Genomic DNA, 15759 nt, shown 5'->3' on the forward strand with positions numbered 1-15759 from the left:
TCTAATCTGTATAGTTTAATTTTATTGACGGTTGGACAATAAAATCACTATTAATGTTCGTACAATGTACAGTGCACAACGGTAGATTTTGTTTCCACTCTTGTATCTAGGTTCATTGATATTGATCAATCAAATTGATCAAGTATGGTCCGCATTAGTAACACCTTTTCTAACTGGAGATCCGTAAGACCTATGGGGACGCTACCTGGTGGGAGGAAGGATATCTAGCTGTGCTCTGTGCTGGGGTGTGTGCACATACGGTGAAAGATATGGAAATTAAAGTAGCTAATTTGCATAATTGTCGTCAGGCGTATGTTAGCGAAACATTAATGTGGAAGGAATCATACACACCTGCTGATTATCTGATTAGTTTTTCGGCGAAAAGTACGCACATTAATAGTTAATTTGCATAATTTAATTGGAAATGTGATAAAATCAACCTTGTGGACAAATTATCTCCGGATGCTGGGAGGGTTGGGTATTTTAGGGTTATTGGAGGTCATCCGGGGTAACATCGCCATAGATTGTTGTATGTTGATCAAATTTGGTGGGAATGACCACAAAAGCAACACAAACAATGTCAAGGTCATTTTGGGGTCATTTGGGGGTCATCCTGGTCAAATCGCCATAGATTGTTGCATGTTTATGAAATTTCGTATGAACTACCGCCGAAGCGAGACAAACAATTTCAAGGTCAATTTAGGGGTAATTTTGGGTCATGTGGGAAAAATCACCATGGATTGTCGTTTTTTATCCTTTTTGGATATGCTGTTCAGTAGGGTGCATAGAGTCACTAGCAAGCAAAAACATCGGTGTTCCAATTTTGTCTCAAACGTAAATGGAACCGTCTTAAACAGATGGCGAGTATGATTGCCAGTGTGTGTTTCAAAGTCGAGTTTTTACTCTGGTTGGTCTGAACCCTGGAATTATGGAAACTTTCGGGCCTCATAACTTCTAAATTGTTGGTCTAAAGTGTATAAAAATATACATATTTAGAATGGCAAAGACTTGATAAGTTCATCTGTGAGGTCAAATTTGGGCCAAAATGCCATTTTTGGCCCAAAATCCAATTTTGACCAATTTCACCAAAAATATTTGAAATTTGGGCCAAAATCGGTCTTTTTATGATTTTTTTGTAACATAAGCATTTTTTGTCAATTTTTGGTCCAAATTTCTCAAAGTTGGTCGAAATTCAAAAAAATGGGCCCAAAATCCCAAAAATAACGGTTTTTGGCCCACTTCTTTTTCGTGCATCGTAACAAAAAAATTCTTGGGCCAAAATTTTTGTTTTATTAATTTTTAAAAATTTGGCCCAAATTTGACCTCACAGATGAACTTATCAAGTCTTTGCCATTCTAAAAATGTATACTTTTATATACTTTAGACCCACAATTTAGAAGTTATGAGTCCCGAAAGTTTCCAAAATTCCAGGGTTCAGACCAACCTTAAGTTGGTTTTTGCGGAATATCAATTTTAAACGTCTTATTTTCTCAAAAAAGGAGTCATTTTAATTGTCCTTATAAATATTAGCTTGCCAATTATATGATGTTGTTTTTGCAATAGACCTGCCCTTTAAGTATTATACACAAGGTATAAAAACATAATGTATACACAAGGCCAAAAAAATTTCTCACCAATGACAATTTGGTTTTAATTCGACTTCACTTAATTAAAAGCCATTGGTGATGATAGAGAATGTACAAACAGATAATGATGTTTTGTTAGCAAAAGCCTCGCATGCGACCAACATATTTGCACTATTTACGCCTGCAAGCGGTTCGGGAAAACAATCAATCGATGTCACGCTTGTAGTGTTTCCAGAGACAGTTGGTTGTGCATACTCAGGTACCTGTTTATTTACAGAGTCCATATCACCCGGGCAGGTCAAAATCACAAATTCTGTAAGTTTAAAAGAATAAATGGAATGAATAAATGATCAGTGAAAAATATGACAATACCTACTGCAATGGAGTGTTCGATTAATATGTGACCTATTACAACGTAATGAGAATAAAGTCGCAATACATTTGTGAATATTCTATGAGTAATATTTACTTACCAAGTCGCATACATCCTGGCTGACTGAGTTGATAAGCCAGTAGTATGTCCTTCGTGAATGGTGCCCCCATTCATAATGGACATACAGACATACTTCTGGTTGGAACAGGTGCGTGTGAAACAAAGAACATCAACGCAGTAGCCAGGGCGTTTCGAAACTACCAACTTGCAACTTTGCGCTCATGTCATGGTAGCTGGTTACATATATGAATTACAGATGTTAAAAGGAGATGAAATAACAGAAGAGACGAGAAAGAGGTTCCTTTTTTGAGTACATGATCGGCGTGATTGTCGCATACTTACAAAGCACGTATTCAGTGGTTTTTGGTAGGGACGAAATGAACCCTTTAATAAACATCTCAATAAAAGTAACTGACCCCCTTGAATAATGGCCATTATTCAAAAAGGGGCTATACGATAGCCCAGAAAACAATAAAACACCGGCCAATTTAATGTAGTGAGGTCCAGATTGCACTTACATACAAATTTTTACAATACAAAAACACTCAGATATCATTACACAGATTTCCTTCCATTACACGTCTATGGAAAGCCGTCCGGTTTTCTGGCCTACTAAAATTAGCAATGATGTAATGCATCTTTAAATGGATCTGGCTTCTGATTGGTTCCCAGATGTCGTGATAATTTTAATCCTCCGGGCACGTACCCTTACCACTAACTACAGCGTATATAACTACTCGTATCTGTGGAATTTGCGCTTTGTGTTGGCTCAAAATTTAAACGCTCACTTGGTACATGGAAGTACGTATGCTTGGTGCTTGCGATTGGATTGATAACAAATAGATGGCGAGTATGATTGCAATGTTACTCTATTTTGGGTCGGTTAATAGTTATATGTGATTCGTCAGTACGCATGGTATGAGGAAATACAAGCCTCCAAGTCAAGCTAGTATAGCCATAATAGGACTTCCGTAAAAACTCGATAGTAAGCATATGTGCTGACTATCGAGCGCTTTTGAAAACATGAAATTGTACCAAAGTCCGGCGCTTTACCAACTGAGCTAATGGGGTTGAGATACACAGTTGCAGGTTTACTTGTTTGTATATAACCATGTGTATCGATGATTTGCTCAAAACCCTTTACACTTTTGTGGATGGGGCTCATCATGTTTGCATGTTTTAAAAGCGCTCGATAGTAAGCACATATGCTAACTATCGAGTTTTTACGGTATAACACACTGTTAAGGAATAGTATGAGGAAATCAAGCCTCTTATTCAAGCTAATAATAGCAATAATAGACCTATCGTCAGTATGCATGGTATGCGGAAATCAAGCCACCCGGTCAAGCTAGTGCAGCCATAATAGGCCTATAACACATTGTTAATGAATCGGTTAAAAAAAACTTCACACATCGCTGTTTACTATTAAGTTTTAAAATATTACCCAAGTTGTGTTACATGATATACCTTAAAAAGCGCCCGAAAACAGGATTAATCTCTCTTAAAGATTAGGGTTTTATATACATAAGTCCCGGGGGGGTCTTCGAAAATTTGTGTACGGTTAGAATACCTGCATCAACATTGAAGTTGCAAGAATTCTCGTTGCCGGCATGATCTATGGCAATGCACGTTACCATGGTGATTCCTGCACGAAAGGAGGATCCTGAAGAAGGCACGCAAGTAACGACCGGTGAAGAATCCGCGTTGTCCGTCACAGACGGATTATCCCATCTCACTGCTGGAGTCCTGCTGGTAATAGTTGCTGGACAAGTAAACGAAGGAGCTTCTACATCTGAGGAAATAAAAAGGCAAATAATGATTAATTAATCGATTAATGATGTAGTAGAATCACGTCAAAATGTACTTAATTTGAAGCTAAGAAAAAAGTTTGTCTCAGAAACTCTTCTTATTAATAAAATTGCAGTGTAGTAGCGCTAGCCGATCGACCCATTTGAACTTCTTGACATCTTGGGGTCATTACCCTTCGAACGTGAAAACAACATGTTGTCTTGGGCCTCCTAATCATGCTAATTGACAAATGAAAGCGCATTGTTTCGAAAGCAACAAAATGCCAGCTCGATATCTATTCCTAATCGAAGTTTTCCGAAGTTAGCTGCCGTTTGTTTATGATGACCCAGTTTATGATTCCGATCATCAACACTAACACATACGCAACTATTTAGCCTGAACACAAATCTGCATGAAAGACTCAATCATGTATGGGATATGTCTTAGTATGTAAGAAGCTGTAAGAGATTGATGCTTACGTTGCCAAGTGTCAATTTGTCCAAATCTTAAGTAACGAAAAATGCACTTTTCTTTCCATTACTGTCATAATGTGAAGTGCCCAATAGCGGAGGTGTTAGTTCAATATGTTAGAAAAATGTTTTACCTGATAACCCCATGTTGAAATTGGCTAAAGAAGCTGCATTTTCGTAATTCATGACATTTCTTGTCTGCCATATTGTTGAACGGTGGTACCTGGGTTTTTTTTTCTGGTCGCTGCACCTGGATTTCCGAACCCGATCTTGATTTGAGATAGTCTATTGGCATTCTTAGCAACGCGTTGCTTTCATAAAATGAATGCGTTGCTTCCGAAAGCAGCGCGTTGTCGCTAGTACGTAATTACCCCAGTGATTTGTGATAGCTGTTCACAACCCCTAACATTCCTAAAAGCCAGCAAAAGCAAAACTTATGTGGCTCCATTTGAACGGTGTAGGAGGGCAAGGGAGAGCGACATTTCACCCAAATCCCTATAATAATAAGATAGTTGCTGTTATCTTGGCCGGGTGAATTGTGTTAGTAGTAAACGTATTTTTGCTCACCCACAATCACATAGAAGTAGCAAGAAGCTACATTTCCAACAGTATCCATAGCGCTACACACAACGGTATTATTGCCTCGCTCGAAGTAACTCCCAGATGATGGTATGCATGTTATGTCAACTAATCCATCAATGTTATCTGTAGCTGACAGTTGTGTCCAATTAACCACTGAATGAGCGGTTTTGATATCATAAGAGCACATGATATCGGGCGCTACTTGATCTGAACAGAAATAACAAGAATAAAACATTAATTGATATAATGTAGATTATTGAAATATAACAACAAACAACTTGCGGTATACGCATACTGCAAGTTGTTTGTATACGCAATTCATCAATTTTCCATCTGAATCTGTTTCTTCAAACTCGCGCCACTTTCGTAAAGTAAGTTTCATTATTTTATTTTCTACGACATTAAGTTAATTTTGACATTAGGTGTTTTATCACTCACAAAGTAAATTTAAAATGGTTAATAACAATCATAATCACTGATAATGGACCGAATTTTCTGACAAATCCCTGATCCCGTCCCGCATTTCGGTTTAATTTTCTAAACGAGTACATCTACGTACCAATAATGATATCGAAGCTGCAATTTGCCTTATTCCCTGCACCATCAGTGGCTATACAGAAAACACTAGTCATTTCATTGATCATGTTCATTACAGACTTGGGCAGAAGCTCACAAACAACTTCTGGTTGAATATTACCATTGTCAGTAGCCGATACATATGTGGTATAGTCCAATATTTCAGCAGAAGTAAGTAACGTGTAACAAGATATTTCTGGGCTTGCAACATCTATAAAGTGTTTAAAAAAAAGATGGTCAAATTTTTTGATGTTAAGTCCACAACTTTGCAAAGTTCAAATCTAATAGTCATGATAGTGGTCGACATTTGCGTGGTTGTTTTCAAACTATCTACAACCTGCAAGCAAGCAGTCACCTAATACAGAATAGGTTTGCAACTTCATTACATCCGTCAAGCTGGTGACATTAAAAATCAATTACTGTTTCCGACTATAATATAATTTACCGATCGAACATGTTTCCCCATCAAATCCATTGAGACAATAGCAAGTGAACGAATCAATTCCATCCACACAAGATGCACCGTTCTGGCAGGGACTTGACAGACACTCGTTAATCTCTGCAATTAGATTGTGTAAAAATATCAATAATAGCTTGGATTAGATATCGTTATAATTTCGGCCGAGTGACGAATCGAGCATTTTGAGCAAATTGAGTTATTGTCGATCATTGATTTCCACTAAATATTAATGATAAATCTTACTTCCCGGCGTAGATATTGAAAGTGCGATTTGGACGAATCGCGTCTAAATAATGAATTTGACCAAAAGACGAATCATATACTTAGCCGTACAAATCAGGTTGATTTGTCGGATAGTATAGCTGGAAATTCCGAAATTTCTATATTACATGTCATCCTATACTGCTATATATGATACCAATGTGTAGCTATAGGGCTATAGGTATATTCTATCCTGATCTATCCAGTGATACTAAAATAAGTACAAACATTCCTCACACGATATTGCTATGGCGTAATTATGTCAGAGTGCCGTTGCAAAATTGGGTAATCACAGAAAATCATATACTATATATAGGCCAATATTGTTATTTCTACTCTAAAATCCTTGATATCAACCGGAGTTTTCACTAAATATTACAACTTATACCAAGTTTAGCATCTATAGCCTTAGGACAACCAGTAAATTTTACATAAAAGCCCCAAATCAAGGATGAGCGCTATTTTTATAGTTTACACGTAGGTGAATGTAAATTGTCCCCGCATACAACCCTTTGCGCAGCGATGGACACTTTTTGGATTTAACATAAAGCTGAATAGCTGTAAATACCTATTTTGAGGGATGTATCGATTGTTTCAAAACATACAAGTATTGCAAATAATTGGTGCACATTCACTTCTATAATATACATTTCAAATGAGTGCTCACGAATGTTCTCAATTTTAAGAATGACAAATGGAATGGTACCAAGTGTAATGGCGCTATTTTCTTTCGATTAATCAATTATTTAAATATATCGCTCCGCGGTCTTTCTCTCATCAATCACGCTCGCCTACGATTCTTCGTAGTCGATGACCAGCTATAGAAGGAGACACAGCACAAGCGTACTCAATCCATAATCTATGATGATACTTTGTTGATATTTGATGATGCGGAATTAAAGATTATTGTGAAGTTATATTTTGTTATCCGGCTATTTCTCTTCGTGTATCCAGCGAGTCTTTCCCCGTGAAACTTTGAGATACATCGGTCATCTATGTTGGTGTGAAATCTATCTTTCACCAGAATAACTAATTGATGGATCTCGTGTAAGTTCGATTCATAATACCAGATTTTCAAACGACGTTTATTCAGAACAGCAATTTTGCGTATTCGGCACTCTGCCGTGTTCATAACGATATCATATACGTATATCCGCTAATCCATCAGTTAGAAGTTAACAGGGACGCATTTTCTGAAACACCATTATTATTTTATTGCAACTATTCTGGGAATGCTTGGAAAGCAGCCGATTCATGTCATTATAAATCTGATTTTCCCTGCAGAGAAAAGACATCTAACAAACTAACAAGTATTCATATAACTGGACACCGAAATGGCCATCAGAGCTTCATGACATCAATTAACACCTACCTATAAGACATGTTACACCTGTATAGCCACTGGGACATGTGCAGTTGAAAGAGTGAAATCCATCTCCGCAAGATCCGTCGTTATAGCAAGGGTTAGGATCGCAATCATTGCCATCTGTAAGTCAAAACGAATTATGTTGTAGTTTGGATTATCGCTTGGTAGCTTTGACAACTGCATAATGTTTTATACTATAGTAGGAATTCCAATTGAATGAACGCAGCTTTCAATAGCGTGATGTTTTTTTGCGTACACTGTGCGATGTACGCCAGCGTGTGCGACTGTGCGTGAGTAACGCGGAAGTGAATCCAGCTGCGTTCATTCAATTGGAATTCCTACTATACACGAACCATAAATGTCATCCATTTTTCTTTTGCAACGTAAAAATGAGCATGAACGTCTTCGGTCACCTCCCTGACTCCCTCTCTTGCTGTTTCCTATTTCCTCGCTTTTTTGAGCCCAGGGCACAATTTACTGAATGGTAATTGATGAAATACTGCCTAGTTTACATGAGCATGGTAAATACAAATGACGTTTTTAATGCCAAAATATCCCCACAATTGGGGAAGTTGTGGAAATGCAAATTTTGACCACTTTAATGCTTTAACTTGTAAAATACATTTTACATTTTTGAGAGGAGTACTATTCAACTATAAACGTTGTAGAAGCATTAGGAATGAAGTTAGGGTGTTTAAAAAAAATTAATATTGCCTAAAAAAGATTTTGGGGTCATTCCAAAAATGAGTCATATTCTGATAATACGTTTGTATATATCCGTGCATCATTTCCTTTCGCTCTTGTTGCTTCAAAGGACTTGGTGGGAATATAGTTTTAAAACGTCATGCCAAATGCAATCCCGCGTACATCATTTGAAACTATCAGTCCTGAAACCGCTTACAAAATTTGACGATAGATGAGTTGATCTCACTGGTATATCGATATGCTTGAGCGAACTGCATACAACAATACACTGTTCAATAGCCTTATTGTGATGTGGCGGGTTTAAAAGGACGGGACCCTGAACAAAATATGAAGCGCGCGCATACTGCCAGGCAATGAGGTCAGAAGTCAAATCATAACAAAGCTGTTGAATAAAAACAAGATAATAAATGAATAGCTTATTTCCAAACCGTGTTAAGTCCACAAACACATGTTTCTGATTTGCCTGTACGATATTGCAATGAGTTGTGATGCTATATAGGTATCATGATATATTATATATCAGTTGGATGCACCATTACAAAGCAAACAGTGGATGGATGCACAGTAACAATACTGTGTGAGGCCTATGGTTCCCAAGTGAGAATAATAGTCTGCTTATTGTTACGCAGCATTGTTGGAAAATGATGGCTTGTTGATGGTACAACACATTGTTGCTAATGTCAAATTTGACAAAGTAATTGTGATTGTATCATACAAGTAAATGAGAAACACGTGGTTGTAGACTTATCACGGTTTGGGAATATGCTCTTCAAATACAGAATTGTACCTGGAATTTCACAAGTAACCTGCAAATACTTCCTAATCTGACTAACGTCTTTAACAACAACGCGGTCCTTCTTTCCTCCAAATTGAAGACTTGTACAGAGACAGGGATCCATATCAGTCAAGGTCATATGCAAATGACGTTGATTGCCTATACTACTACCAGTATAACATTTCTCTCCTCTTGCTAAATAAATTGCTCCACCTAAGAGAAGAGAAACATTTAAATCACAATTCTTCATACAAAAGTTGATAACCTTTAATGTAACATATCTGACGTGTCATGTCAAAAACAGACACTTTGGGGCAGGTTATCAATTTTGAGGTTTTTACATATCTTGAATATAGAGATATTTTGTTGCACAATGTCGTTTTCCCCAATGAAATCGGAAATTCCTAAGTTTCCTAATATTTGTGTTCGTAAGTTATGGTATTATAAATATGGAAATTGAGATATCGGCCTTTAAAATAATATTAACAATGATGAGAGTAGGAATTACCTTGAAAATGTCTTAAAAATACAAGATGCCAGTTATATTCCGGTCTGAAACTATCAGACAATATTTTAAACATTGATAACATCACAAATTCACAACAAACTCAAATTGTAAAAACATCGCCCCCGGGCAGATTTTTGGCTATTTCTCCATTTACGATCCTGCCCAAAAGTGCCTGCTTCCGATATACCACGTCACATGTACTTGTTATACACCTTAGTTGAGAGCAGAAATTGAGAAATACCCGATTATTGTTGGGAAAATGAAAAAAATATTATTTTTGCATTTTTTTAAAAAGATGCTGCGATGGTGTCGTATTTAGTTTTCTACAATGCAAGACTCTGAAATGGTAACTATCCTAGCAACTCAAATACCTTTACCTGGTACTTCTTAAAAAAGGTTTAGTAACATTCGAATGTATATTATCAGGAAAAGGTTTCTATCTGAAGTCCTAGGATAGTTATCTTTTCGGAGTCTTAGGGACCGTTCACAAACACTTGTTAGGGGGCCTGATGCAAAAAGGGGCCCTTAAAAGTTTTGACCCTCCTATTAAGGGGGCCCTGAAAAAAATGACCACAAATTTTCCTGGGAAAATTGAGTTTATATGCTTTTCTATGGGGTTGATCGATAATTTTCATGTCAAAAAGGGGGACCCTGAAATTTTGGAGATCTGAAAGGGGCGAAAAATTATCGCGATGAAATTGTTTTTGCATCAGGCCCCCTAACAAGTGTTTGTGAACGGTCCCTTACGTTTCAAGTTAAACATGCTAAATACGACAACATCGCAATGTCTTCATTCAGCGTTGTCGTAATGAAGACGTCAATGTGACAAGATACAGCTGCAAACATAAGACTCTGAAAACACCTTCAAATAAAGTGGGCATAATCCTGCATATTAATTCTATTACAAAAACAATATCATCATTTCTCATAATTAAAGCCTTTTTAAAATGCATTTGGTTAATTTTCTTTCAAAAATGATATTTTGGCATATTTGTAACGTTTACACATACCTAACTAAATTTTCAGCACTGCTCTTTAGTATTTATTTCTTTTTTGTTTTATAATTGAAGACCGAATTAAAAAGACTAGGTTGCGTCTGACGTCCTGTCAACAAAACCAAAAATGACGAACTACGAAGGTCAGCAACCAATCACGCCGCGCCTTTGCCCTGACGGTAGACGCAAACTAGTCTTTTTTAATTCGGTCTTCAATATACGCTTTGGCGAGTATCATTGATAGATATATAGACGTACTCGTGTACTTGGACTTACCGAGAAGGATAAACAACAATCCTGTCATATTGCCACTTTACCTTCAGGGCTTCAATAATGACACCTGTCCAGAGATAATTGAGATGCGTCGGATACGTAGACAAGTGAGATTCGTCGGATACGTAGACAATTGAGATGCGTCGGATCCGTAGACAATTGAGATGCGTCGGATCCGTAGATAATTGAGATGCGTAGGATATGTAGACAATTGACAAGGATGGAGAAGCGTCGGTAAATTGAATTGGGATGCGTCGGGCAATCGTCCGTAGGGTAATTGAGATGAGTGGATCCGTAGGCAATTGAGATGCGTGACGCGTCGGGTATTTGTAAGACAGTATTAATTTCCCGGATGTTGAGTTGGAAATTGAGTAAAATGACATCTAATGGTACTAATTGGACAAAACTTTGACAATCCAGTTTTGAATCACATGCATTTGCAGCAACTGGTCATATTTTGGCTTCCACACAAGATGATCGAATAGTTAATTAAGTGTCAGTCCCATTTAGCATAAAATAACAGTATATGATTAAATACAGTTGTTATTGAAAGAGTGTATTCAAAACGACAACATTGTCGAGCTTGCTAACCTGTGAAAGACAATGAAACATATTCCTACCCTTGGTTAACCGTAGAAACATTGCTAGACTCACTAATTTCCACAAGGCACGGGTCTCCTTGCAATCCCGGTACAAACACTACTTCGCCCGGTTACTCGGTTCTCACGCCGCTCTAATATCAACAGTTACATTCCATTACAAGCCAATAAAGACTGTTTCCTGAACTCATTTATACCACTAACGACAAGAGACTGGAACGCACTACCTCAACACATCACCAGCATCAACGACAGCAACCTCTTCAAGCAAGCAGTAACAAATCTCCCCGGCAAATCTCTACCTCAAATAATTCACCTCATAGCGTACCACCAACCCTATCCGAATTGGAGTTGGATAGTATTATACAAGACAAGACAAGATAGTTGAGCCTGTACTTTCTAATTAATTAATCTGTCACAGACCCTGAATATGACTGTAATTAATCTATGATTAAAACAGATGTGCTCTGGGTTAATGCTCCTGAAGGATCATCTCCTCCTAATTAATTACCTTTTGTTTTGTTCGTGCGTGTGGTACATGAGGTTGGGAGTAGATTTGTTGTCTACCTCACATTGTGTATGAAGATAACTTTCTTGTTCCTGCAATCCCGGGGGGCACTCAACTTTGGAAGCGAAGCGTGTATATGACTATTACGAGTAGGGGCCTATGTTGTTTAAAAAAGGGGGTCATTGGGTATAAAACATTTATAACAATAAGATGAAATTTTGGTATAATATTTTTTTTAAAGGGGTCAAAGGGGTCATTACATAATTATAGTTTGAGTGTTAAGCTGCAGTTTAAGTCTTTAATCTGTGGTAAGCACACATTAAGAGCTCCAGATGTTTAAGATAACATATATGCTTGTTATACACTTTGAATTAAACGGTATCACATGTTTTATAAACAAAACAAAACAAAACCATTCGAAACTTATTCCTTCTATCTATTTATGTATGGCTGTTGGTGGAGTGGGTAAGGGTGAGAGTGGGTTTGTGTAATGTTTCATCACAGCTTATGTTTCATTTCAACATTGTTAATTTTTTTTGGTTTGCAACAAATTTATAACTTAATTTGTGAAAAAAAAAAGATATTACTTGGAAAACATTTTCCCAAAGTTTAAACTGACATCGAAAATTCAAGGTTAGTTGAATTTATGTGCTGAAAGTCAGTTTAAACATTTGGAAATTGTTTATTACCAGCACTTTATATGGACTTACATTCAAGTACTAAGTATTGGAAAACATTATTTATACGTTACCATTGGATAAAAAGCAATGTTTGTGGACTCAGAGCAGAAATTACAATGAAATTAATTAGAAATAACCGCTTATTGTATCGTGCCGTCAATCAGGCATAACCTAGCTGTCGATATTTTGCTGCAAAGCAGAATAGTCGACTGCAGATCCGTCGGATAATGCTTTTTCAATGGGAAATGAACTTCGATGAGGTCAGCATTATACCGTATTGAAAAGCGTGTTCCAACGGATCTGCACTCGACCGGCCTCATAGTAATGAGTCGTGAAGTTGAGTATCTACAACTCGGCAAATATGATATTCTGCTGCAAACTAACTAATGTCTACAAACTAGCAAGTCAACATTTTCTTGCATAACGACGAGATGGTAATCATGGTGTTGGTGAGTTGTCTACAACTCGGCAAATGGATATTTTTAGATGCCAAGTTGTCTATATATCGATTTAAGTTTCTTTTAAAATAATACTTCAAAATATCTTAGTGATATTATTTATGTATTGTTAAGTTGACCTACCTTGACCTATGCCGTTCACTCCAACTGGGGGTTGAGTGGTGGCATCCGCATCACAATGTCCCGCCAAACTGTTCTGTCATCTGCTGTACGGCTGGCATTTACTATGGAGTTTAGGTTACTTCTTTTGCAGTCAGCTAGCAGGCAGTCTCTCCATCTCTTTGGTGGTCTTCCTCTAGGTCTGACTCCCTGGATGTGACATTCAAAGGCCATCTTTGGAAGGCGTGAGGGAGGCATTCTCTGGACCTGGCCAAAATAATGCAGTCTCTTCCGGGTTATTCTGTCCAAGATGGAAAATTCAACACCCAGGGTTTTGCGGATGATGCATGTTTCGGGTCCTGTCTCTCCGTGTTACTCCCATTATCTTCCTAAGGCACATCATCTCAAAAGTGAGCAGTCGATTCTCATCCTCTTTTTTCAATGTCCAGGTTTCTGCTCCGTATAGCAATATTGACAAAACAAGGACCTTGTAAAGCTCAATCTTGGTGTTGGTTTGGATGTCCTTAGCACTCCAGATACTCTGTAGTGTCTGCACAGCTCCTAGGGCTTTGCCTATTCAAAGTTTTATATCTTCTGAGCAGGATCCTTTTTGAGTGATCTTTCCTCCCAGGTATGTGAACTCCTCCACCTGCAGAAGCTGGGTATTGTCAATTGTGATGTAAAGATGGGTGTCCTCTTTGCATATGGCCTGGACTTCTGTTTTAGCGATATTTATTTTGAGTCCAAAAGCTGAGCTGCTTTGATGAATGAGGCTAACTATAGTGTCTGGAGGTCTTCTTCACTGTTAGCAATTAGTGCAATGTCGTCTGCAAATCGTAAGTTGTTCACCACTTGTCCTTGGATGTTTACTCCTATGTTGCTATCGTGCAGGGCATACAACATAGTCATCTCCAGTAGGATGTTAAAAAGTTGAGGTGAGATTACACATCCTTGGCGAACTCCAACCAGGGTTGTAAACCAGTCTGTTAGTTCCCCATTTACTCTGACAGTACTTGCAGATTTATTGTAGAGAGCTTTCAGGAGACAGGTGATTTTGTTTGGGAAACCAAAGAAGCCAAGTGCCTTCCAAAGTCCTTCCTGCCACACTGAGTCGAAGGCTTTTTCGAAGTCGATGTAGCAACAGAAAAGGGCCTTCCTCATTTCAAGATGCTTCTCAACTATTTGCCTGAGGGTGAAGAGTTGGTCTATGGTTGAACGTCCTGGTCTAAATCTTGTAATTTTCTTGATGGTTGAGTACACTTCTTTTGACTTTGCAGCCTGATGTGCATTGTCAACTTTTTTGCACAGGTCTTTGAGCCACTGATCTCGGCATCCCTTGACCTTTCTTTTTATTTCACGACTTAAAAAGTTGTATCTACCTCTCTTGGTTGGGTCCTTTATTCTTTCTTGCTTTGCTCTACTTCGTTCATTTGTCAGTTGGATGACTTCCTCGCTAATCCATGGCTTTTCTTTGTGTCCTTTTTTGAATCCAAGGACTTTCTTGGATGTTTCGTTGAATGCTGTCTTGATTCCTTCCCACGTAGTTTCAGTATTGGTGTCTGGTTGCTCCAGCAGTGGGGCAAATCTACCCCCTATTTCCACCTCATAGTTTTTCCTGTGTTCTGGGCTTTTTAGCCTGAAGATATCATATTGTTTCGGGTAGTTTGGTTTCTTTTTGGCATGGAATTTCAAGCGTATATTTGTTATCACGAGTTGATGATCTGATCCTACATCTGCGCTAGGGAAGCTTCTCGCATTGGTTACAGAGGTCTTCCACCGGTTGCTGATAATAATGTAGTCTATTTTGTTGTGGGTCTTTTGGTCTGGCGACTCCCATGTCCACTGTCGGCTGTCCTTCTTCTGTTTGAACATTGTGTTGGTTAAAAATGGTTGTTTACTGCACAGAAGTTGAGCAGCTTTTCTCCTCTGTCATTCCTTTGTCCATAACCATGGTTTCCTATAACGTTCTCCCATTGTGTGCAATCACATCCAACTTTTGCGTTTAGGTCTCCCATAACAAGTAGGATGTCATTTTTTGGAGTCTTATTGATAGTGGCTTGTAGAAGGTCGTAGAATTCTTCTACCATCTCTTCTGAGTCGGCTGTATTGGGTGCATAAACCTGTAATACAGTCATGGCGCCATTTTGGGTCTGGAATCTAGCTGATAAGAGTCTTGCAGAAATTGGGTTGTACCCTAAGAGGGCATTTTGTGCCTTCTTGTTAAGTAGAATTGCAACTCCGGCACGATGTATGGAGTCGTTTCCGGAGCACAAAATTTTGTATCCTTTTGAAATGAATTCCCCAGAATCAATCCAGTGAGTTTCGGCGATTCCCAGTATTTCCCATTTGTACTTCTCTATTCTGATTCAATAGAATTTCAAAGTTGCCAGTCTGGTACAAAGTTCGAACATTCCATGTTCCAATACCTATTGTTTCTTTGGCAGATAGTAGTGCCGCCGTTCCCAATGGTTTATCAACACCAGCCCGGCTAATTGGGGGTCGACTTGGTGCTAGTCCCGCTTTGGTCTTAACTTTGGGAAGACCATCAAATCTTCCAATTGGATTTAGGGTTGCTGCGTCATTCTGTTCTACATGTTGTAGATCCATTGGTAGAAGTGGCTGGTTAATAGCAACGGC

The 15759-nt window shown here is 38.2% G+C and overlaps 2 protein-coding genes across 2 annotated transcripts; both read right to left on the bottom strand.

Annotated features, from left to right (window-relative positions):
* Positions 1-1423: 1423 nt before the first annotated feature.
* LOC140139529 (hyalin-like) lies at positions 1424-10955 on the bottom strand. The gene is made up of 8 exons (XM_072161250.1): positions 10782-10955; positions 9015-9215; positions 7529-7642; positions 5881-5994; positions 5419-5646; positions 4845-5066; positions 3590-3811; positions 1424-1899 (listed from the first exon to the last, which is right to left on the bottom strand). Exons 1-8 carry the CDS (start codon positions 10807-10809, stop codon positions 1670-1672), a joined length of 1359 nt encoding a protein of 452 aa, XP_072017351.1. The 5' UTR covers positions 10810-10955; the 3' UTR covers positions 1424-1669.
* A 2944-nt stretch (positions 10956-13899) lies between these two features.
* LOC140139252 (uncharacterized) lies at positions 13900-14994 on the bottom strand. Its single transcript, XM_072161033.1, has one exon. It carries the CDS (start codon positions 14992-14994, stop codon positions 13900-13902), a length of 1095 nt encoding a protein of 364 aa, XP_072017134.1.
* Between the last annotated feature and the right edge of the window lie 765 nt (positions 14995-15759).

This window comes from Amphiura filiformis, chromosome 18, assembly GCF_039555335.1.
Source record: "Amphiura filiformis chromosome 18, Afil_fr2py, whole genome shotgun sequence".
NCBI lineage: Eukaryota > Metazoa > Echinodermata > Ophiuroidea > Amphilepidida > Amphiuridae > Amphiura > Amphiura filiformis.